Source organism: Gallinula chloropus (genome assembly GCF_964237585.1).
Source record: "Gallinula chloropus genome assembly, chromosome: 14".
NCBI lineage: Eukaryota > Metazoa > Chordata > Aves > Gruiformes > Rallidae > Gallinula > Gallinula chloropus.
Window position 1 is genome coordinate 6,836,042 of NC_140099.1, and position 25,431 is coordinate 6,861,472.

Below are 25,431 nucleotides of genomic sequence, written 5' to 3' on the forward strand. Positions count from 1 at the left end.
TTTGTGCTTCTGCATGCTGGCTATCAGTGCTCTGAGGCATCTGCCAGGCCAGAAGACATTGCTACTGCCTCATAAACCAAGTCCAGCATTTCTGAGCAATGTGTCTTATCTGAAGAAAGAAGATAACAAGTCGGGATTGAAATTCTTCCAGGACTTCGACATCCTGCTTCATGCTGGTGTAGTAGAGACTCACAGCAAGGATCAGCACTGCACAAAATGAGATCCACAGGAGCACAGGCAATCCAGATGATGACCTGTCATCTACTGAACAGTGATGAGGAGAAAAAAGAAAGCAGCATTATTTCAGTGTCATCTTAAACACTTCCCAAATTTGACCCCCTACTGATGCCTTTGTCCCAGTTTTCTGGGAACAGCAGGGTACACAGGGCTCTGGGTGTGAGTGCTTTTGTAGGCATCAGTTAAGTGATGGTGAGTCACACCTCCTGATGGAAGGTGGCGAGTATAAAAGATCTCATCTAACGGAGCATTTAAAGGGTTTAATTATATACAGTAAGAACAGGATTACCACAACTAATGCATGATCTCAAGTTTCCCTCCAGCAATTAATTTTATACCTGTACACTAAATGTTAAGTTAAATACTAGGAGAATATTAAGCTACCTCCTCTAATTATTTAGTGCTCACAAATATTCCATAAAAAGAGAGAAGATCTAGATTTCAGTCCTTTTCCCTGGTAACTCAGCTTGTTTGGGCTCCTGCTAACTACAGTAAGAACCAAAACGTGTCTCCATTAACCGAGAGGCATATTTAAAAAGCTCTGGCAGGTTTAACCTCTCTCTAAGTGCTCCGTGTGCTAATTACACTGGAACGTCCTCTGCACTTGCTCTTAAGCAGGAGGACACTGTAAACACTTTTCTTGCCTTTAAAATATAGTTCAAATATGTTTAAAGTGCCATAGGTCAGGCGCAGTACACATGTGGGAATCAATGGGCTGCATTTAGCTCAGTGACACCCATGCCCCAGCCTTTGCACATGTGTACCCATCCGTGGGCCTTGGGGATCCAGTTTGATTCAGATCTGTCTGCCCTGTTTGACTGCATGGCCGTCATGTGATTGGTATTATTTTATAAAGCACTTTGCCTATTAAATATGCAGTATAAAGCCAAATTCATGCCTGCATAAAAACCTGTAGTGTGCAGCTATTTTCCTGCCATATGCACATAATCAATAAGGAGATAAAAATGTGGTGTGTATTATTATGGGTAAAGGGCCAACATTAGCTGTAACATATTTAAATTAGCTTCTACTACAAGCCCTGGAATACACACCAGTCAATTAAACTGTCATACAGATGTACAGAGGAAGGTAAAAGTCATAAAACCAAGCAAGAAACACATAATAATGTATCAAAAAGTGTATGGGGAAAAGGTAAAATGTTAATAGGCAGTCATTTTATAGCTAACCAGAAACCAAATCAATGTCCCATAATAGATCTGAGTGAGTTATTTGCAGAAAATAATTTATTCATTTGAATTTAGTCCTTCTTTCTGTTTGCAAATTATCCATAAACAGAATTCAATTTTTATAAATTTGTTTTTTTGACATTATTCTATGAACAGTTTACGTGACAGTACTTAGCCAGGGAATTTCTCACCACTTTTCTGCTTTCGTGGAGATATGGGAGTTGGCATTTGCCTTGTGCTCCCACACTACATGATACAGTTCTCAGCTGGGTGACCACCTACCTTTCAAAGCATGGGGCCAGGCTGATGAGCATACCTGGTAACAGGGAAACCTTTCTGTGAAAGCTGAGTGGCTTTTCATATCAGCCCTTTTCTATGAAGTGCTTATAACCTTATTCAATCTGCCAAAAGTCACTTTCCATATGAAATTCCTGGGTGAGCTTAAATGCAAACTGGTCTTTTCCTTATATCCTCTCAACTAGGGGGGAATCCCACCCACAAAACAGCGATGACCTCTGCTTGCAACAGCTTCAGCACATCACTACAAGTATGTGCTTAAATGTAAGTTTGCTCTCCTTTAGATTACAAATAGAAAAATAATGCTTAAATTTGTTAGTTACATTACTTGTTGGAACAGCACACTCAGCTCTAACCATGTGCCCAGACCAAGAAAAAGGCAGCTCGTCTGTGAAAAGCACTGAATGGGGATACAGGAGGCTTTGGCTCAGTTCCTGCCTTGCACATACATTTCTGCTGTCACCTGAGGGACATTTGGTCTTTCCTCTTCCACCTGGCTCTTTCCTGCCTACAGTGCCTTGTCTGTATGCCAATACAGAGCTTAGCCAATGCTGCCATTGGTATGAGCATACAACCTCTCTTCCTGGGCAGTAGCAACAGCTAGGGGATGTAGGGACATTGGTTTAGGAGGCCTTTTGGCTCTGCATATGTGTATATACATACACGTATATAGGTACCCCTGCATTGCATGCAGCAGGGGCTGCATCTTGGCCAGGGCCTCTAGAAAGGACCATCCTAAGAACATGCAGATACACACATGTGCTCGAGGGTCTGTGAGGCTGGCTGGCCTCGGGTATCCTTGTAAGCAAAACCAGAAAAAATCAGATTATTTTTATTATTTCTACCCCGCTGCCAGCATCTAAATGAATTGTCTCTTCCCCATATATGAAAGTCAGCAGGGAGAACTATTGTTTCGCTTGGGGTGCTTTCCCTGCATATCTTAGTGAAAAACCTGTACCTATTCTAGTGTCATAAAATACATTAATTATATTTAAATTAAAAATGGCTTCAGGGATTTCATTTTTGTTTCCACTATTTGTCTTACTAGATGTCTTGTTTAAAATACCACACCAGACCTCATCAACACCTCGTGCTTCGTATGCTGAGAAGAAAAAGCAACAACCACTGGCAGTATGAAATGCTTGGTGTACGGAGCATGTGTGTTTGCACAGTGCATCCCAGCAGCCACAAAGCAAACTCAGGCTGGTGCCATGGCTGGCTCACAGTTATAATGTGAAACTTCAACTTACCCACTACATAGTCACAGCAGGAAATGGCTAGAAAAGAGAATGAAAATGTTCTTACACCCCTGGAAAGGCATCCTTCCAGCACATTCATAAGAAAGCAAGCACTGAGCGCTGTCTTGTTACCATATAGATTCCAGGCCACCTCTTACACCGATTTTGGGTGTAGGGATTTATGTCAGATGAGGATCTACACACGCCATGCAAACATGCAGGTGTAGGTGCACTTCAGGAAAGTGAGGAAAAAGAATCTTGCATGTGGAGGTCCAGAGACAGAGATTCGCATTGTTGCAGGGAGGTCAGGAGTCAGCTCTTGTAAAAAAGACCTCCCTATTCCACATAACTTCTGGAAAGGGAAGGAGATAGACCAGTAGGTTGAGAGAAGAGTGAAAGTTAAAGCAAAGGCCGCTGTCAGATATAACTTTCATCCAACAACATCCTGGAATTGCTGCTACTTGGCAGCCAGGGCTGACACAATCCAGGATGAAAAGTCCAGAGAATGGAAAAATTTCAGTGGAACCAGCAACCTTCATTTTGCACTGATGTAATATTGTATGGACAAGCAGCGAATTGTCTAAATCATAGTCTGTTTGCAACACAGAACAGGGGTTGGGACGTTTCTCATGCCTTCATGGAAAAAAAGTCAGTCTTCTCTGTCCCTGCAGCTCCCTGGAGCTCAAACATAGCTGTGCTGAATTCAGAGCGAGTGGGAGATGAACCTGGTCCCCCCTGGGCTGGTCTGACTATGGGATGACCAGTGCTGCTGTGGGGGTATGGACTCTGTCAGGGAGCTGAAGGAGGTATTAGCTCTCATCAAAATCCTGCTTTTGAGTAGTCAGGTGAGCTTTGAAAAATTTAGGGCTGACTCAGTCTTCCTAGGAGTTCAGTTCTGATGGGTAAGCCTGGGCCATGTCAACAACCTTATCAAGAAACGGGTTTTCCATCCTGCATTAGGAGGCATGGCAAACAATGTATTGCGAAACCAGTGACAGGTCAGTTTAGAGACACATCAGCAGATGCCAAGCCTTGTTTTCAGAAGCTGAGCAGCAGTCCAAACAGGTGGCTAACATCAAAATTTTACCATTCTGTTGTATGTGTTTTTACCGATCGACCACACGATTTTAGGTCCCTACCAATAAATGCAGTTGTTGCTCAGGGGGTCAGTTTGTGGGAGTCAGAATGAAACAGCAGTTCTTATTTGCTTATGAATTGTGTATAGCACGTGGAGAAGTGCACACTGAAACCTGTTGCTAGACCTCTGCTTAAGGTCACTCCCAGCTGACCAACCTGCTATTTTGGCTCAAGAACAAAAGAGATTACATTTGCTGCATCATTCCTTGGGGGCCCCGACTGGGACAAATGGTTACATCCTACATGCTTTCAATCCCACTGGGCCAGCTAGGCTCAGACCTTTACTGTTATATCCCATGGCATGCTGCTCAGAAATATGAAGGGGGCTGGCTCCCTCCCAGTCATTGCATCCTAGCTACCCAGAATGACACAAGCATGTTAAATTTGATCTATCTGAGATCGTTTTCTATGAGTGGAAGCATTATTCTGGGGTGGATCTGGGGCTCAGTGAAATCCATGATCTACAGTAGTCCCTGTGAGCTTTGACTCAGGAGTTCACCACCGGAACAGCCCTGAGGCTGCTCTAACTTGACCCATGAGACTGTGTCCTCCCAGGGCAGGCAGGCGAATAGATCAGATGCCATTCTGTGGAGCACAGTGTGAAAGATCTGTGTCCTCTGCTCTGTGCTGAGCTCAAAATCACAAATGACATTATCACAAGGGGAAGATGATGTGGAGAGACAGGGTGAATGTTAGAAAGCTTGAAAGGTCATGCCAAAAGGCTTAATAGCTTGAGCTTACCATGTTCAATGACTTCTTCTGGCTCGCGAAATCGAACCCTTCTCTCTGCTTTCCGCTTTTCCCCCACAGCTTGCTCCACTGGTGGCCTTTTCCTCAGTATTGAAGGAGGACAGCTACTGTCATCTGCCTAAAGAGTTGATCAAAACACAAAATATGTGGCCATTCAAATTGGGGTAATGCATCTGGGTGAAGCTATGAGCTTTTGTGGCTGTTACCTTGAAGGGCGTGATATTAAACACCTCTGTTTTGACATTTATAGTCAGCCCACTGTAATATTTATAACAATATAATATGGATATTCTTTCATTGTCATAAATCTTTAGTACTCTTAAACTGTCTTTTCAGGAAAAAGGTTGGTTAATGTAGTGGACAGCAAAGTTCTCAGAAAGGATTTCTCTAGAACAGCTACTGGATGTGGCTGTTCAACAGCCCTGGTGTAGATGGACATTAATGTAATTTGAAATATATGAACCATATCATTGGGAATATCTTTGACATCTTCTGAGCTAAGCATCTGCTATTTCAACAACTGAGACTATGCAGCAGCCTTTGGTTTGGACACTATCCTGATGGGTATGAGAAGGTAATCTGTTTGCACCATGATGTCACAATTATGTTGGTGCTGTGGTTGTAGTTTGGAAGCCACACTCGGTCTGTGATAATGGAATCAGATTGCTGTGGATCATGCCAAGTGACAAGGAACAGAGCTGCAATTATAGTAGCAAGTCCCTCTTCTGCATAGGAATGCTCGCACAGTCAACTCCCCAAAGGGAATCCAAAGCACCTCAGATCAGAGACACCCACTGGCTTCTGGAAGAAGAGAGCCGATGGCAAATTTTCTACTTTTCAAAGACCTAAGTGGGTGGCAGAGATTCTCCACATTGTAGTTCTATTTTAAGATAAAATTAATCTTCTCTTATCCATTTATCCCCCTTCCCTCTGCCCTTCTGCTAGGTGAAGGGTATTATTTCTTAGATGGTTTGTCACTGGTCACTCTTCCTGCTCTTTTTTTGTCCCTTGTGTATCATTTCCCCACTCGGTGATTACATACTCCTTTCTCCATGCTTTTCTACCTGCTTTAATCCTTCTGCTCCTCAATGCCTGCTACTTTTGCCCATTTTTAGACTTGATTACCCTTGCCCTACACCTTTTCTGTTTGGAAGCTTTCCATACACTCACCATATCTCACTCCCACTCCTTGGGGTAGAGAAGCAGGGTTAAGTCCCATTAACTACAGTCTGGGGTTCTCAGTAAATTTCTTTCCCTACATACTGCACTGGATGATCTCAGAAAGGCATGTAACATAGCCAGCAGGAACTTGTCTTAACTTATTGCTGATAAGGAAGATTTCTCTGAATTTGGGATCATATGAGCATCCATACCACCTCTGTCTCATGACCAGGGACACCCTGTTTGAGCTCTGTGGTTTTTATTCCAGTTCAGAAGCTGGAAGACCTGTCCAGGGTATGGGAAGCCTGGGTCCAAGTTCTTTCTAGGTCCAAAGGAATACAAAGCCACATCTCTTATAGGCATGCCCTCATCACCTGAGCTATGGTGGACACGTGGGAGCAGGGAATCTCAGCCTCTGCCACTGAAACCATCTTGTGTGGCCTGGAATAATTAAATATTCATTGAGCTAAAGAAAGAAAGTACGAAAGAATGACTTTACAGCCTGGTGTTTGGGTGCTCCCTTGGGGGTGGGAGAAGTCTGCTCCTATCCTTGCTGCAATTAATACTTAATATGAAATACTTAAATATTCATTGGAGCAGTCACTGGGAACAGGGTCTCTCATCTACTAGGTGAGTACCCTAATCACTCTGCTATACACACACACACACATACACACTCTCTTACTTTCTGGCATAATAAATATTTAATTGCTCTGTGTAAAACGAAACAGGTTTAGGGAGACACAGCAGAAGATGGCCAGCTCAGACTAGCAGTGGTTATAGCCTTATCTGGAAGGGCTCCTGTTGTGGCACAGCCAAGGAAACTGAACCTTATATTTGAAGAGATTTATAACTTCAAGTGTGGCTCTTGTCCATATGAGCTTTTCCAAACACCTAACGGTTACATCAGAAGAGAAAAACATTAAACAATTATCTGGTTGGGTAGCACCTTGCCAGGGAAGACCTTAAAAAGGAAGTGGTATTTACAATATTTACTAGGCTTTAACAACCTATGGAAATCAAAGCTACAGTGTCAGAAAAGATAATGCATTTTCCCCTCCCAACAGAAAACCAGTGTTAACATTCCAAGAGCTGGAAACCTACCAAAGTGTTAGTCAGATTATATGCCCTTAAAAACAAGCCATTTGTGAAAAGCCCCGGGCATTGGACACAAGGACTCTATCTCCTGTGGAGAGATTACTTACCGGCAGCTCCTCTGCACTAGCATCAGAAGGTGGGGCTGGACATATCTGGGACATGTACTCTGGATGCCAACATGAAGCCTCCCACACAAAGCTTCGGTTGGAAAGTCACTTCCTCAAGAAAATGGGGACCAAGGGAAAGCGTCTGGAGATCCCTCTGCAGTGAGGACCAAGCAGGCAGTGCCACTGAGCAGACGGGAGCAGCAGTGAATGACAGTGGAGTGGAAAGAAGAGTTTCCGCCCTTCATACCAGCGTTGGCTTGGGAAGGATGACGTTACTTGAAATGTACTTGGGAGCCAAAAATAGCACATAGTGATAATACTGATTGTGCAGCTGGAAAGCAGGGCTTTCCTGGCAACTGGAAAGGGGCTGAATGGAGCAAATCACAGATAAACACCTACATGCTTATATATGTAAATGTGAAATCCAGGCTGGGTTTTTTATAATGATTGCTGCCTTTCCATGGTCAGAGGCCATTCCCAGTTTCAAAATCCTTGCAAGTGGGATTGCTTTTAGTCCTCCTGTTCAAAATATGTGGCCAAAGCCACTGGGAAATGATATAGATGTAGTGGGATCATATATATCTTCCTCCTAGTTATGGCTTCACTTTATATGTTTTACAAATTAGATCCATTATGATAGTAATAAAGTGGAATTTTAACATTAGACATTTCTACAGATATTTTAATAAGATTATTGATAGAAAGAAAGGTGATTTACTGTTCAAAAGGTTTTAACAGCTCCTTGTCAAATGCTGAAGGCTGGTCATCATCAAATATACAATTTCCCATGAGAAATACCTGCTGTGACTGCTGAAAAACGGTTGTTTACTGCTGTACAAGCACAAGCTTGAGATTTTTTTGTTGTTGTTCTTTCTCTGGAGCTATTTATTTGCTCTGACATGTCTGAAGTACTCCAGTTTTGTGTCATTTTCCATGAGGTTGGATGGATTCTCTCATGGCATGCTCAGAGTGGGACCCTTGTTTTGCATCTACCCTGTGAAGTGAGGGTTCACACAGGGAACCAGAGGGCACAGCAGCTCAGTGGCTTTCACTATTTTCATCTTTCTTTCAGGGATTTGGGGAGTGGAAGAGTAGATAGGAAGGGTTGGGATCCTCCCTCAGAGAAAACTGGGACAGCACATTGGGGAAGTCATCTACAGCTGATGTGGGGTTAAGCAGGCCCCTCGAGCCTTGCTGCCCTCCCACAGCTCAGCCTCTGCACAGTCTGCAGGGCTGGCAAGGGCTGCTGCCCTCAAGCACTCTCCTTTCCAGACATGTCAACACGGAGAACACATTTTTCTGGACTAGGGCTCTTCACTGAATGCACCACATCTAAAAGCCACCTGGAGAGAGTCACCTTACCTTCTCTTTCCTGTGCATTGGGGTGATGGAGGGTTTTTCCTCATGCTGCAACCAGCTCACAGCTGCAGGGCTTGTGAAACGCTCTCAAAATCCCCTCTCTGGTGTGTCCTGCAAATGTTTCACAGCAGTTATTTTGGGAAATGTAAGTTCAGCCTTTGGTGGGGAAAAGTCATGCTCCAGAACTTTGCTCATAGCAGATCCTAGACAGAAAGGTTACAAAGCCTTCCACACTGTGGTCCCCAGCTTCTCCTCCACTTCTTCCTTGCTCCTGTTGCGATCATCACTTGTACTAACTAACATAAGGAGGAATTTACCTGCCAACTTTGGTCACAAAAACTGTTGGAAGTGGGAAGAAGGAAACCAAACTCTAGTCTTCCTCTATCTTTCACATTCTCCATGTCAATTGCCTTGTTTATTTTTACTAGTATCATCCTGCAAGGCACATAAGGTCTTTTGCAGCCTTTTATTCCTGCAGAGAGCAGCAGTGAGCTCATGAGCTTTAAGCCCTGAATGAAAAACCTTGTCCGTGTCTTTTTCAGAGCATCTGATTTTATTGAAAGAAAGGTCTCACATTTTTCAAAGCAATTGATCAGAAACTTTCTGGTATTTTCTTTTAAAACCCTGGAAAAAAAGTCAGGGTGGGGTTTTGTTTTCAAGAAATGGACATATGGAGAAAATATTTATAATTTTTGATGCCAGACACCGTTCCTTTTCACTTCTAGATTCCCCTTAAATGTAAACACTTTTTCTGTTCATTTGATTGAAAAATAATTAGGCAGCTTATAAATGTTTTCATGAAAGATTGCCATCCAGATGCTAGGAATGATCATTCTATAGTGCCACTCTCACTTTTATCCCATGATGTGTTAATTATATTGATAGCAATGGTTGTAAATGCTTGAATAATTAGTAGTTACCTGGGCACAAAAGTTCCAGAGGGTAAAGATGTCAGGAGTTCCAATCTCATAACAGGGTGAGAGCCATTCGTACTAAGTGCTTTTGATTGCAGTTTAACAACCTAAAATTGGATATACATTAGGAATAAAATACAGTTTAATGCATGGAGTGAAGGATTCCAGGAAAATAACTTCACTAGCCTCTGAAACCACTAGCAATAAATGATAGTTACAATAGTAGGATAAATCCTGCTTTGGAAGCTGGAAGAACTTCCTTTAACGTTGCCTTTCTTTTAAAAGTAATTTTTCATCTAAGCTTTGATCTTATTTCATGCAACATATGTCAGAAGCAAAGCTGGACAAAGAATTCATAAATGAATTATTTAGCTGATGAGTGTCACCTCTATTTCTTTCAGCTAATTGTTCACAAATAGATAGTGACTTTTGTGAACGTATTCATTATTCAGATTTATTCAGTGGATAATTGCTGGGAGTAATTCTTTGTCTGTAAATTGCTTGGAAGCATTTTACTGTGAACATTTAATAGTAAAAATCTATCCAGGCTTTCAATACAAGACAAACTAAAAATATCTGTAACTACTGATGGAGTCCTTAAGCACGAACAATGTACTGCAGTCTCAATGAGCAATGCCAGTGTTTTCAGGAAGCACTCCACTACTTCCCCTGGTACATAGGGGAGGAAGCAAAGCCATCTCAACTATCCATGTATCTTTGAATGGCTCACATTGTATATGCAAATAAGTTTTTACAAGAAAAGAGTTGCTTAAGTGTTTGCTCAGCAGAAAAACAAAACAAGCCTGAACAAAACATGATTGACTTCCCAGTGAATAAATATGAACAGTCCACACAAAGGAACTAACTGCACAGCCAGTGTTTTCCTGCAATACCCCAATGGAAGATGTCTAGCAAATAAACATAACATGATAAAACAATTTTACGCTCAGAGGATAGCAGTGTAACCATATGAACTCTTTTTCCATTTCCTTCTGCGGGAATAAATATTTTAGACAAGCAAAGTACTTTGTAAATGATGCTTTTGTGGGGATTCGTCTGGCCTGGTTCAATTATTTTGAAACCTAGCAATTTTCTCATATCATTGAATCTGGTTTTATTGCAAATAGGGTCATAGAAATAGTCACTCATTGCGATAATGGACTTAGTTTATCTTAACTATTAACACTTCCAGTAGGTTTACACACACGTATATATTCAATATTTATGGATATGCACAATGCATATATATTAATAATGAAGTAACTTTATCTCCAACAATCTGAAAACAAAATCACGTAATACCATACAGTGCGGGGTGCAGCGGTAACTGGAAGCAGCATATCAGGATAACAGAACAGAAAAGGAATAAATAAATTAGAAGGGAGTCTTCCATATCTTCTTCAACTTCCAGAGTGTCAATTGAGCCTTTGTTCAGTATTCCACCTTTCGTGGTCCCGTGTGCTCTTGATTAATAATTTAGAGGTGCACCTTTTGGCAGCAAGGTAAGTTTTGTGTTTGCCAAGAGTGATTTTCCACCAGTCAGGGAATACATCAGGAAATAAAAAGGCAAATTGCCCCACAGAGCATAATTAGATGTGTGCCTTCCTCCTTTTTGTGCCTCTGGAGAAACAGATTTACTGCTGAAAGGTGTGGGACACCCGGGACGGCACTGGTTTTGCTCCTCAAACCTTCCAGGGAAGAAAGCACTGAACAAATCCTACCCTCACAACAAAAATTAGCCCTTTGGACTGTGCATTTCCATGTGTGTTCCATGACCAGAGGCTTCACATTTAATCTCTCATCTGATGATCACTCCAAAATTCTCTCCCCCACAGGATGGGGGAGAGAATTGAAAGGAAAAATGTGTGTTGGGATAAACACAGTTTAATAGGACAGAAAATAACAACAATAATAATAGTGGCAATAATAATATTATTAATAGAATATATAAACCAAGCGATGCACAGCACAGTTGCTCACCACCTAGAACCAATACTCAGCTTGTTCCTGAGCTGCCTGCCTCCCAACCAACTCTCCCAGTTATATACTGACCGTGATGCCAATGGTATGGGATATCCCTATATTATATGAATATCATATATCCAAGGAGTTGGACTTGATGATCCTTGTGGGTCCCTTCCAACTCAGGATATTCTATGATTCTATGATCCCTTTGGCCAGTTTGAGTCAGCTGCTGTGGTTGTGCACCCTCCCAGCTTCTTGTTCCCCCTCCATGTTGTCAGGACAGCTTGACTGCCTGGCAACACCTAAAATATTAGTGTGTTATCAACATAATTCTCATCCTAAATCGAAGACATATCACTGCACCAGCTGCTAGGAAGAAAATTAACTCTATGCCTGCTGAAACCAGGACACATGCTTTTGTGGACTTGGAGGGGAAAACAAAAGTCAGCAACAATGCAAAATGGAGAAAGAACAATGAGCAGCCAGGAGGTCTGATAACAGTTGGTGTGTGAAGTCAGCTAAGCTGAAATCAATCCATTTTCCTTTCTGTATATTTGTTAATTCCTGCAATGCCCAGACACCTGTGTAGCCTGTAAAGAAGGGCAGTTGATGTGCAAAACACATCAATGGTGCTCCATGAAGGTCCCACAAGGTTATCCTCCCAGACCTTCTCTTTGCCCTTTGTATGTTACTATGCTGTGTTGGAAGTGTTCAGGATCCCACCAATCTGTAAATTCACCTTTGTTGCTGGCAGGTCTGTGGCCACCCACCCAGGAGCTGCAGACCTGGATTGCTACTGTGTGCAAAAAATCACATCAGCCATCTGATCCAGCACAACAGAATTCAGTGCCAAAGGCAGAGCCCTGGGTTTATTTGTGGATATAGCAGGTACCTCTGAGTGATGATCATCTTCCAGGAGCTGTGGCACCAGTTTAAAATCCACAGTGTGCAGGGGGTTGTACTGGTTTTGAACCGAGTTCTTCTCTAAAGTAAAGACATAAACACTGAGCAGAATGCATGGTGGGGTTTTGCATCGTGGTAAGAACATCCCTACTGCAGGGCAGAGTGTTTCTGTTCTGTGGGGACTGGCATAAAATGGTTTGCTCTGTTGAGAAACCCAGTCTTAATTCATCCCTGGCATGAATCCATTGACTTATAAAGACATGGATCTATCTCTGTTTCTTAAAATTGCCTCTCTTATTCATGCCTTTTTCCAAGTAGATGTTACAAATAACCACAGAGTACTTGTGATGATATATAGTGAACACAGAGAGAATTTCTGGGCTGCTGAAATGAACTTTCTGAATAATTGCAGAATGATTCCACATCCATTTCATAATTAGACTCCTGAGATTACAGCCAAGCTATTATTTGTGATTCAACATGCATTTTTATTTTGGAACTGTCCCATAACCCATTAGGTTTATTCCACCTGAGGTTTTCTAATTCGTTCTGTTCATCCTGCCACTGGGATCTGAAATGTAAAGCATGTATTGATTGAATAAGAGTTACCAAGTAACCAAATGCTAATATCTGCTGTTGGCTCACTGTTTCCACACCCAGTGGGTCCTGGTGATGCAGGACTTGGGAAGTGGATGGGCTGAAGTGAGGGAGGTCATTCTGAGTCAGATTTTATCATGCTGTCATTGTATTTTAGAAAAGAAAACGAGTGGGGTTGGAACCTCTGCTTACAGCTTCCAGGCTGCTGTTGATGGCAGGACTGCCACCAAGCCATGAGATGAATGAGAAGGATGAATCCATAGACAGCAAGAGGGTGGCTGAGCTGGTGTAAAACAGAAAGGGAGGCAAAATAGGCATGAAAAGAAACCCTCCCCAGAAACAGTCAAAACAGAATTATCCTCAAGAATTACGTTTTAGCTGTGATCCCTTTGTGCTCTCTGTTGTGTTGATTGGGGCTTTCTGTAAGGATTCCTCATTTCCCCAGGTGAGGTTTGGCCTGAGGACAATTCAAGGTAGCATGGCTGCAGGGTATAGCCTGAGAAGGGGATTAGCCATCTTTCTGAATCCCAGATCTCAAAAGGCTCCTGTTGACTTTTGTGAGCCACTATCTGTCCTTAATGGATTTTAGAAACCTGGCAGCAGCTAATGCCAAACTGGAACTGAGAAGGGCAGCAAATGGGATTTATGGCAATGGGGAGGGAAGAAGCCAAAGGAATGGCAAAGCACCTAGATGCAGGCATCACTGCATAAGATGATTTGAAGGCACTGATGCAAATGCTCTTGAGCTCCATTTGCAGTGTCACCTTGGATGGGGATTAGATTAGATTAATGACATGAAAGAAGAACAGAAAAATGGAGAAAAAGAGCAGATTGAAGTGTGGGGAAAAGCACAAATGGGTAAAATATGCATGAACTGGAAAGAGTTTGGGCAGTGATACTGGATGATGAAGAATATAAAAAGCAAGCAGCTAATCCTGCTCTCATTGGCAGCCACTTTACATTAATGTTAAGTCTATTAATGCTGATATTTGTTCTGGATTTAATTCCTTGTAATTAGTATGTAAGTCTCTCTCCTCCACCTCTCCAAACCCTGGAGGCTGGTGTTTTCAGAGTAAAACAAGTAGGTTTAACAAAGAGTAATTGGTACAATTTCCAAGACTGGCCAAGTGCTTCTGGAGCCTATACTCAATTGCATCTCAATTTAAGATGAGGAGAGGAAACAAAGCAAGGGAAAACCCATGCAGCACATCACAGAATGCTTGTGGACATCAGGATGTACAAATAAGTCAGGTTCAAAGCCAGTTATATTTTGCACAAGCAAGCTGAAGATTTAAGTTTTGATTTTCCTCCAAAGCAGAGCATCCTTTGGCTTGTCTGCAGGAGGGTGGGAGGCACCTACTTAACAGCAGGGCAATTCATGTCTTGCAGCAGGGTAGCTGAGAGCAGGATGGACTTTTACTGGAGTGAGGGGAACTAGAGTCCAGCTCTGATCCCTGGCAGGTTTGGATCAGTTTCTTGAAATGCATTGCTCCTAGGAGGCAGTTTGTTACTAGCTGCCTTGTAACAGCCACAGCCCTCTCTCTTTTTCTCCCCTTCTTTCTCTTTCATTCTTATCAGAAATTCAGTCTGGGACCAGGAGAACTCTCAGCTTAAATTAATACGTTGGTTGGAATCATCTCTGCTTCAACAAATGTGCTTTTTCTTATTTTTAGCATTTTCATCAGCATATTTTTCATCATCCTAAATGTATGAGCCTTTCAATCAGTCTCCTCAATGAAACAATAGGAATTACATTACCTTCTCTTTTAAAGCTAGACAAATAGTGTCTGAAGGGAGGAGTATTTAAACCGAGTTCCTGGTCTAGCATAGGATTCTGGCTATGTGGCTGTTCCCTGACAGAGGCAAAACCTCTGAGTATAGTGAGCTGGTTCAGTGTCTTTCACTCTTTCTTATGCCTTCTACCTAGTGTTACCATTTCTCCCTGCATACTGGAGAGCTGGGGAAAAAATAGATCCCTTTTGGAGCATACTGGGTGAAAAGGCTCTTTCCAGCTCTAAAATGAAGATGATGGAAAGGTGATGCCACCACTCCTCCTTCCCAGAGGAAGACCTCTCCTGCTTCCATGTTTCCCCCAAGGCTGTAGAGCTGAAACAATGTTTTCTGACACTCCTGGTTTTGGCAAGATATGGCACTTGCTGCAGGGATAGAGCTAAAGCTGGGAAATAGCATCAACTTCTTTGATGGACATATTTGGCAGTCCAAAGCAAAAAGTTGTTAGCAAGGGATGCTTCTTTCCAGATAAGTTGCCTTCTGACTGACTGACATATTTTCTTTACAAGTCTTTTTGTTGTACAATATTTCTTAAATAAAGTAAAAGGACACCTGGTAGTTGCCCATTCCACAGTCAGGAATGATTGTGTTCCACTGAAGATCTCTGCAAGTGGAACCCAGGCAGGATTTCTCCTCTGTTACTCACATCTATGGAACTGATACCTCTCCATTAAACGAGCAATACTCATGTCTGTTCAGACATGTTGGGTCAAGCTGCCTGTCTACTTACACCCCTGGAAGTATGTTGCAGTGAATGGAAAATTGCCAGTGCAGGTGTAATGGCATTTGCTCTTTGGTTAAGTGAAGCCACAGGAAACACAAAGACTGGAGCAAAGTGCAGTTGATCCCAAAACACAGTTATCAAGTTTCCTGTCTGACTAGAGTAATAATTTCTACTTTGCTGTGATTAAAATAACATTAGTGTGAGGGGCACAAGCTGTCTGTAAGGTTAGCACCCTGCTCTCTTGAGTGATGAGTCTACTGGCTTCTACCAAAAGGCCAAGTAATTTCATCTGTCACATTCCCACAGCTCGGTATGCCATCGCTAGCTTATTACCACTAGTGAATTTCCAGCATTTCAGCACTTCCAATGCACTGACACACAGCATCATCTGCTGAATAATATCCTCTGCTTGCAGTATATAAGTGAAGAAAGCATCTTTCTGTTTCCCACTTCCTTCTCTTTAAATGAATTTTCCTCACATCCCCCCATCTCTGCTCAAGGACACCTGGTTCCCATTGCCAAGCCTGTTGGCCAGCCTACTGCTCACCTGCTCCTCCAGCCTGGGTTCCTTTCAGCTGTGAGAGGTGACTTTACCTGGCTTTTGTCATGGTGGCAGTCAGCACTGCAGACCCAGCTGCTACCTGTGGGTGATGGGTAATCCAAGTGTTGGGTGCATCAAGAAAGACATGCTTTCTTGAAGACTGTAAGTTTTCCTTGCATGCAAAACATGCCCCTTAGCTAAAACACATAATAAAGCACATCTGAGACTAGGAGAAGAGAGGATTTCCTCAAACTAATCCATAGGAAGTTGGTTCCTGGAGCCACCAGTCCATCTCTTAAGAGGATCTGGTGTTTACCAGCATCAGTGCTGGAGAAGGAGACCAAGGAACCACCAGGCTAATCAAGGATGGTGGCTTTGCACCATCTGTTCTGTGCTCCCCACTGCTATTTCAGAAAGGACACCTTCAGCTCCTTTGCTTTTACCAAATAGAAGTCAAACACCTCAAGGCAACAAATTGTCACCAAGCCCCTTTTTTTCTGGGGATGTGCCACATAAATAAGCAATATAAGAGAGGAAAAAGAAAGGGAATTAGGAGAATTTAGAGGGGATGGCACTGGCTGTTGTCACCTTTACTTGCCAGTCCAGAGATGGATTTGGGGGCAGCATGTAGTGAAGGAAATGGGCTGGTCCTGGAGAGGAGCTGTTAGTGTACCAAGCTGTTCTTGGTCCTTTGAGCCACCTGCACACAGAGGAGTCCACACAAAACCAGGACTGGAGATCTCTTGGGCATGAATTCCCAAAAATCTTGGCTTTATCCCACGGTCCATAGAGCAGCAGCTCTGATCCTAGGCATGTGCAACCAAACCCCTTCTATCTGAAATCTTTGCTTTATTTTCTTCCCCAAACATAGAATAGTTACTCCAGAATGCATCTACAAAACTTGTACATTCAGATACTTGTCAAAACCTTCCTCTCCGATTCATGACCCATTCACTCTAGCTGCTTTATATGAGCAAAGTGGAGGTTAATTCCTGGGTTTGGGAATGGCACTAGGAAGGGAACACAGAGCTTTCCAGGTCCACACAATGCTGAACAGGTCAGACTGCCATTCTAGTTGTTTGGGATCTGAAATGTCTACCTTGTTTTCAAAAGTAATGGCATAACAGGCTCTAGAGGAACAAATTGCTGTATTATTTTTATACTGATTCGATTCTAAAAAGCTCGCTAATAGATTTTATTGCAGCTCCTAATAATGGTTATTGTTGATCATAAATAGTATACTCATTTTCATAAGTCTTGTTTAAGACCAGGGCTGTATAAAAGCTACAGATACTGGTAAAGAGAGTGCCCCTGTCCTGGAGACTTTAGAAACTGAAGGGGTGATGCCAGTTTACACCAGACCAAAGATTTGGCTCAGCTTCCAGAAAGGCTGCAGGTACAACATAAGGGAAAAGAAGGCAAGAAGCCACAGTCTTTTGACAGAGGTGGGTTAAGCAGTTTTACGATAGAGGGTCCCTCCACACCGGCCTATGCAGGCAAGAACACAAACCCTTTTTCAGACGTACCTGTTGGTTGCGATGAAAAACGTAGGCAGCATCTCACGCTGACATGTCTAGCTTGGGAGGCCTGCTCAGAAAAATCCTTCATCAGAGCAGCAGCTGTCTCCTTCCCCCGAGCAAATTCCTTTAAAGCTGTCAAAGATGCTGTAATCAGACTAGGTCATCAAAACCAGTCCTCCTGAGGACTGGAAATAAGATCCAGAGATGAGCATTCAGCTACATGGGCAAGGTCTAAAACACTAAAGTTTCCATTGAAATTAAATGAAGGGACTGTAATTGCTCTGAAAGAAAAGCAAAGCAATCACTGGGAGAGCCCGAAAGCTTTCAAACTACCTCCTGAAATGATGCTGGCTCTGAAGCAGGGATCTATGTACTGCATAACAGAATCAGATAGCAGAGCAAAGCTTTTACTGGGAAACCAGCTTAGATAACTACTGGAGCATTTGCCTGTGTGGCTTCTGAGGCTGAGGCAAATTTTAATTGAGATTTCGCCACACAGTTGAATAGTTTTATTACCAGGTTAAATAAAAAAAGGTTAATAAAGTAATAAAAATGGATTCCTTGTCTTCTTGAATTCAAAATATGAAGCTGTGGTCAATATGTTTAATAATTTGTAAATAGAGTGGAACAAAGCACTATAGCCATGGAGACCACTGAGAGGGGATTGCTGTGCATTGGCACCCTCTCCTGTACTTGTGCTTACTTCAGCAGTTTTGCAGTTTCCATAAATTGTTTGCCAGTAAGGAAGAGAAAACGGACTGAGTTCCTCTCTGGTGCAATGTTTACTGCTCTTACTGGAGTTACATCTGAGATAAATTTGGCCTGGATTTGACTAAACCCAGTCCTGGATAAAATTTAAGGGTATCAGTGTATTTGATTTTAGCTGTATTTATAATAGACTGTTTACAGTGTCTCTGATTTTTAGGTGATTGATCTCTGCTTGAGAGAAGTGGGAAAGCAAATAGACCAAAATGCCTCCGCAATGATTCTTCAGTGCTTTGGCATTACTGGTTCCCAGCTCTTCTCTGTTGCTCAAGTTTTAAAATAAGAAATCATCACAGTGCAAATGTTTACCTAACTACAGAAAAAAATATGAACAAACACCCTATCTCCTAGGTAGGAATAGCAAGGAAGGCAGGGGGCAGGGAAGGGGGGGGAAAGAAAATGAAAGTAATATGCTCCACTGAGCTTCAGAAAACAACAGTTGGAGGAGAGGTTGCTGAGGCACAGGAGTGATGGAGGTATGTTGTGGGGCATGAGCATCTCTAAAGCATTTTGAGAGACCCTGGGGCAGGAAGGCATGGGGGAAGCTGGTATAGACAAGAAACAGGCAGCAGTCCCAGGAGGAGGATTATTAGGAATAGTGAGGAATCCATTTGCTATTTCCAGTTGCTGCAGTTGTCAAAGCCTCCGAGAGTGTGAAGCCTCGAAAAGCGTGCTATACCCAACTGCCTCTGTGCTGCTTTTCCCACCTGTCAGAAGGGGAAACCAAGGCATCATGTTGCAAAGTGACTCACCCAAGGCCATTCACCAAGCCAGTAGCAGAGCTGAGCACTGAGGTCAACTCATCCCACCTCCCACAAAACCCCCTACTACCTGAAACAGGTGACTGCTCTGACATGCTTCAACCAAAGGCTTCTGCAGGCTGTGAAGCTCACAACTATCCAGGGAGAGCATTCCAAGAACAATCAGAGCATAAAAACTGTGGGAAAAGCTGCTATAAATCCTGTAACTCTGAAGAGCAACCAAAATAAAAGTATTGCAGCAAGACAGAGCAGTGTACAGAGCAGGTATTGGAGAGGAATAATAATAATAGATATATATAAAAAGCCATATACTTGCCTAGACCCTCTTGAAGAACAACACCCACCACAGGCAGTGTGCTTAAGCAAGCCACAGAGCTTCCTCAGCTGTTTATCCTGGGGAAGGGTATTTAACAGCCCAGTCAACTGGCTGGAGCTCAGCTGGAAAACCACAGTGCCAAAAGCACAGGAGATGGAGCCAGTGCAATAAACACGAGGCCGCTTTGATTTTTTTTTCCTGTGTCTAATTATATATATGTTCAGAATTCCTGGGGCTCAACTATAACCTTAAAGTTGCTTTTCCTTCCTCAATGGCTTTGTCCCTGAGTTAAGCAACCAAGAACAAAACAACAAGTGTCTTTATGCTGCAGCTCCTGTGCCACATTATTCCCGTATCGAATCTGGCAGCTTCCAGCCGTCTCAGCACTATAATTAGAGCATCTTGCAGCCACCAAAATAGCACTGACCCATGTCAGAGCGTTGACCTGCCTGCTTTGCAGCTCTCATCTGTCACACATGACAGATCCTTGCCCACGTAAAGCAAGCTCAAGAAGGGGATGGGGGTTTGAATTTTCTGCTGTATGTGCCTGGGCTGCAGCCTGGGTCCACACATCTCCCCAGCTCCCGTACACCCTGCCCTGTGTTGTGGGAGGCTGGCTGTGCTCCAGTTTGCTGCTGGAATGGGGTAGCTGGGTGAAATGGGGAGGTGAAGGAAGGAGGCTCTTCAATTTGACGTACCTTCACACAGTCTGCTTCTTGAATTGGTGCACGAAACTTGGCTCTTCTCACAAAATTTCATTTGGGTTTGATTTATACGAACGTGCAGGCAGGCTGTGGCTGACAGTACAGACTGCTGATTTAGGGAGAGCTGAGACCCCAGGATAAATTCATGCAGCCTGGTTTCCTTCAGTCTTTGTTGTTTGGGCTTCCAGCTCCAGAAGCCCCTCACTGAGCACTGGGGAGGCGTATCCAGCTCCAGAAACCCCTCACTTTCCCCTCCAGGGCTCCCTGCAAGGGCTGGGATGAGAGGAAGGAACACAGGGTTTCCCTGTGAAGCAAGGATTGACAGGTTTTGGGGTGATGGGCTAAATTTCCCCTCAGTCTGCTTTGAACAGTTATGGGGGGTCAAACCACTCCCAGTGTCTTTCTGTGTTTCGTTTAGAGGAATTTATTCTTCCTAGTAAGTGGGGTGATTAAGCAGCCAGAAGAGGTGCAGGCAGTCCCAGAGAGCAGTTATCCCATTTCAAGAACTCAAAGACAGACGAGATAATAGCCCCCTAACAGGCGTTCTCCAGGGAGCTACCTTGGATCAGACACCTGAGTTTTATGCAGCTGGAAAGTCACGTGGACTATGTGCCCCTCTGCATGGGACTGGGTCTGTGTAAGAGGACCAAGAGCAGAGTTGCTCTCACTAACTGTGAAGTTGGGATTCAGTAATTCTGACATTCGCCTGACATCATCCCAGCCTCCCACTTATAGTCAAGGGAGACGAGCAAATGCTTTTAAGGACAATTCATCCATCCTAATTTAAATGTCTACATCAGCAGCAGATGCGTCCTGTCCTGTACATGCCTGCCTACCCCCCTCAGCGTGAAGGGCTAGCTCTGACGCAGATGCCTCCACCCAGCCAGATGGATCACACCTACCTTATGCTCTGTCAAAGAATATTTTTTTCCTGAAGGCCAGAATGATATTATGTATTGCTGGGACACATGGGATAGGGAGAACTCTTCAGCGTGACCTTGCACTGGATGTGAGTTCTCTAAGTTTGTTGGGCTACAAGGGGAAAGGCAGGAGAGTTTACCAGAGGGCAAACTAACCCCCGCATCAAAGTCCTGGCAGAGCTACCCTGCATTGGCACCTCTTCACATCTTGCTCACTCCCTGTAACTGTGTTTTAGAGAGTTCATTTTAAACATAAACCAAGGCTCTTTCCCCTCTTCTGAAGGATCTCTCTGTTTATCAGAACACAATTTACATTTTCTTTTACTTTTATGGAGGTTTGGGTTTCGGTGTATGTCAGCAGTGTACGGAACAGTGTACACCCATCCGAGTGGGTGAAGTGGAATTTAGATTTATTGGAGGAGAGTGCATTACCAGTAAATTCAAGAGAGATTTTGACAGTAAATCTGCCGTGGAGAGGACTTCTTTTGTTTCCATCATCAAGTCAGACATTATACCCTGTCAAACATCCCAAGGGATGCTTTTGCTCCGGGCAACAGAGGTAATAACTCTGCTCAGAAATTCACTGTATGCTGAAGTCTTCATCTTACAAAGCCTTCAACTCTTGTTCAAATGCAGGACACAAGTGAAAGAGAGAAAAAACAGGCATTAATCCTTAGTCTTACCAGCCCTGTGATGTCCCTGTTTTTTCAGTGCAAGCTGTAAGGTTCTTCATCTGAATTTCTTCTCCTGGTCTGATCCCCTGGCTGAGGGTGGTATTGTATGACACATTTTTCAGATTTGGACACAGTGTCACATCAGTGGACAACATCTCATCACTATTATGATTGCTTCATCACTATCCAAACCTCAGAATAACTATAATGCTTATTATTAAAAGAGGGATGGATCCTGCTTTATCTCCCGGCCTGGTGGGTTATGTGATGGAGGTGATCTCTTGCTCCTGGGCATCCTAGTATTGCTCCTGATCCATGGGCTCAGAATAGTGTTCACTGGCCTTGTTCAGAGACAGAGCATGGTCAAATCACCCTCCCCAATGTCTCTGCTTCACTGACACCACTCCCATCTACAACACTAATACCATGTAGGTCACTTGTTGCTGGCTAAATATGTTTGTGAAGAGCCACCAAGTCACCTCTGCAGCACATCCATTCCTTTGCTGGGGTCTTCATTTGCTGACAGTCTCCTGTTTTTATCATAGAATCATAGAATCATTAAGGTTGGAAAAGACCTCCAAGATAATCTGGTCTGTCTGTTACCTTACCACCTATATTACTTAGTAAACCATGTCCCTAAATACCTCATCCAACCTTTCCTTAAACCCCCTAGGGGACAGTGACTCCACCACCTCCCTGGGCAACCCATTCCAATGCTCAATCACTCTTTCAGAGAAGAAATTTCTTCTAATTTCTGGTCTGAACCTCCCCTGGTGCAATTTGCAGCCATTCCCTCTTGTCCCATTGTTAGTTATCTGTAAAGATAACTAACGATAAGAAGAGCAGCTCACCACAACCTTCTTTCTGGTAATAGTAGACTTATTATTAAGTCAGTGAGACCAGTAGTAAAGGGAATTACCTCAGAGAACCGCATTTTACAGCACACAGTCAGTTTTAGAGTGTACTGGTCCCACTGCTGCCACACTAGCCTAAGAAAAACCAACCACCCAAAGGTGGACTTTAACCAGAGCCCTCAACCTGGACAGGAGCCCATTTCAATCTGTAGTGTTACCTTTCATGCTTCTTCAAACACCCCTGCTCTTGACAGATGTCTGGTGACCAGCTATGACGTGTAGCAACTGATTTTCGACCATCTTTCAGGCTTCATATACCAACAGTGTCAGTAGGTCTGAGTGGAGCTCACAGAAACTTGTATGGGGCACGTTTGGTGCAAGGTGGCTAAAGAAAAACCCTGTTTAGTGAGTTCCACAAAGAACAGCCAGCTATTTATGAATAAATATATCTATTCAGAGGGGGAATCACATAAAACAATATGTTGGCAGTGGCTGGTAATTTAAAATGCAGCAGGCAGGCTGCTGCTCACATTAGCAACCTACGAGACACGATGCTTAAATGGCACAATCAGCCCCAACCAGCTCCTTGGGAATTACCAAACCATTTGTGGCTTGCTTTATTCTTAGAGAAACTTGCTCTTAAGACTCTACTGTATCTGTTTTCTTTATTTACATAAACTTGATAACTTTAAATGAATATGGTTTCCCTGAAACCATATGCTTTTCATTTCCAGAAAGCCACATATAGCCAGCTTTTAATATTACTTACTTTGAGCTCCTGGTAGGGTAATAATATTTAACAATCCAGCACTATGTCATTTGTTTCATTATTTTTGTCATTTCTTTTCATCTCTGATGTGCAACAGATTCTTCTCTCCACTAAGTTTAGAGCTAAACTGTATACAATTGATTGTGCCTTGTCCTAATAATTTGGTGCTTATATCATACCCTTAATTTTGCAAATGCCATCTGTTGTAGCACTCTAGACACTGTAATGATGGGCTGTGTTTATATGCTGGCCTTTTTTTCTAACAAAGAAATATGTGGAAAATGGAGATTAGATCGTGTGTTTGAAGTAGGAGGTGGGCTTTTGAGAAGCAATTCAGTAGATCCTCATCTGCCCTCAGCTACAAATGGAAGTAGCTCTGTTAAATGTGAAGAAAGGTGCTAATTTAGACCAGCTTGCCCAAACATGAACTTGAATACAATCATAAAGCAGATTAATCACACTACTCAAAAAAGTGCAACAGGGAAGCTAGTTTTCCTTCTTGGTAGTTAAAGGAGGAATTTGCTGTTAGAGGATACTAACCTATTCTTGAAGTGCCTCGTGCAAAGTTTCCATTTTTAGTCCAGACTGGAAATACGATCTCAGGAAGGCTAGGTGGAAAACTGGCTTTTAAACATGCAGCTGAACTGTGGATTTGACTAGCATGGGTAGCTGACCTCTGATGGCCAGTGGGTGGATGACAGTCTGCTGGAGCAGCCAGCTAAGGCACTCTTTCTCTGCTTGCCATGGCACGCACTTGGGACAAACAGACCAGCTGGTACCTAAGAAGAAAGAAGAGGATTCTCTGGGGTGCATTCTGGGTCTTTTTTATATTTTTCTAAGTGGTTCAGGATTGTTATGATATGTTCAGTAACCAATGGATGGAAGCACAGAAGAGCAGTTTTTCAACTTAACTGTATCTGCCACCTTCACCTGCAGGACCTGCCTTGTCCGTTCAGTCCTCACTTGGAACCCCAAACTGCTTCCTTAACATGTCTCCTCTCACTCCTGGGATCACCCAGGATGGTTCTGCGCAGTCTTTGTCTCTATTCACTCAACCATATTCATCAACTTTACCATGCTTGTGCAAGTGACATCATCATCATAATAACACCAACCAAGGATGGGTTCACCCAAGTGAAATAAAAATTAAATCAAAGGTTGCTTTGCTGTTTTGGATCTTGGTTTTAAACTTTGTAGTGGTTTCTTTTCTCTAACACCTTTTGATCAGACAGGATATTAGCATCATTCTTCATGATTTGTTGCCTCAAAATGACAGTCCTTAAGATCAGTGATGAAGAAATGAATTTGGAAATCTGCTGAATGGTGACCTAGAAGCAAGAGGATGCACTAGGCATTAAATTCAGTGCACTGTTACAGGCAATCACATCATCCAGTTTCATTTATAAATACACCAGCCTTCACACAAGCAACAGCGTAGTAAGTCTCAGCCCTCAGCATCCATCAGAAACCTTTTCCAGACTTTCCCTTCTTATAATCATCACGTTTAAAGTTATTTATGGCTAGTTTATAGTAATTTATTCTCATGACAACATCCTTTATCTTCCATGTCTCTTCCACAGAAGAAACTGCAGTGCTGCCTTACTTTGATTTTTAATTATTCACATCAGAAATGATGCCGTTAAATGCTAAAAATCAGGATGAGACCTAATGTGTAGCTGTGATGGGGAAAATAATTCCCAGATATCCTGCTGAGCCCATATGGTAATTTCTGTGTTTGGGTATGCTTGTAAATGTCTGATTCAGCGTCAGAGAGAGACAAGGTAGTGAGGGAGCAAGAAAAAAGACATTACAAAAGAAATTCTCCCTCTCCTCCTCTAAGTGGTGGGTTTCTTGAGCTCAGTCCTTCAGGAGTGACTGGAGTAATTATTGGCATGGAGATTTTCATTCCACTGAGGCGTCATTTCAGAAAGTCACTCTGCTGCTTTCTGAGCAATCCCTGTGATGATGCCAGCAGACAGGATGCTGTGTCATCTCCTGGTCATGATCACAGCTCCATCCCAGTCCATACCAGAAACTGAGAGAGAAGCTGATTTTGCTACTTCTTCCACATCTGATTTCATTTTACCTTTCCCCATGAAAGAGTGACAAAATTTAGCATATGTTTGTTGTGTCAAACTCCAT

General features: G+C 42.9%; 1 protein-coding gene across 1 annotated transcript; it reads right to left on the minus strand.

Moving 5' to 3' along the window:
• Positions 1-8,674, minus strand: LOC311196762 (nutritionally-regulated adipose and cardiac enriched protein homolog). Its single transcript, XM_084270385.1, has 4 exons — positions 8,575-8,674; positions 4,838-4,964; positions 2,972-2,998; positions 1-261 (listed from the first exon to the last, which is right to left on the minus strand). Exons 1-4 carry the CDS (start codon positions 8,590-8,592, stop codon positions 62-64), a joined length of 372 nt encoding a protein of 123 aa, XP_084126511.1. The 5' UTR covers positions 8,593-8,674; the 3' UTR covers positions 1-61.
• Between the last annotated feature and the right edge of the window lie 16,757 nt (positions 8,675-25,431).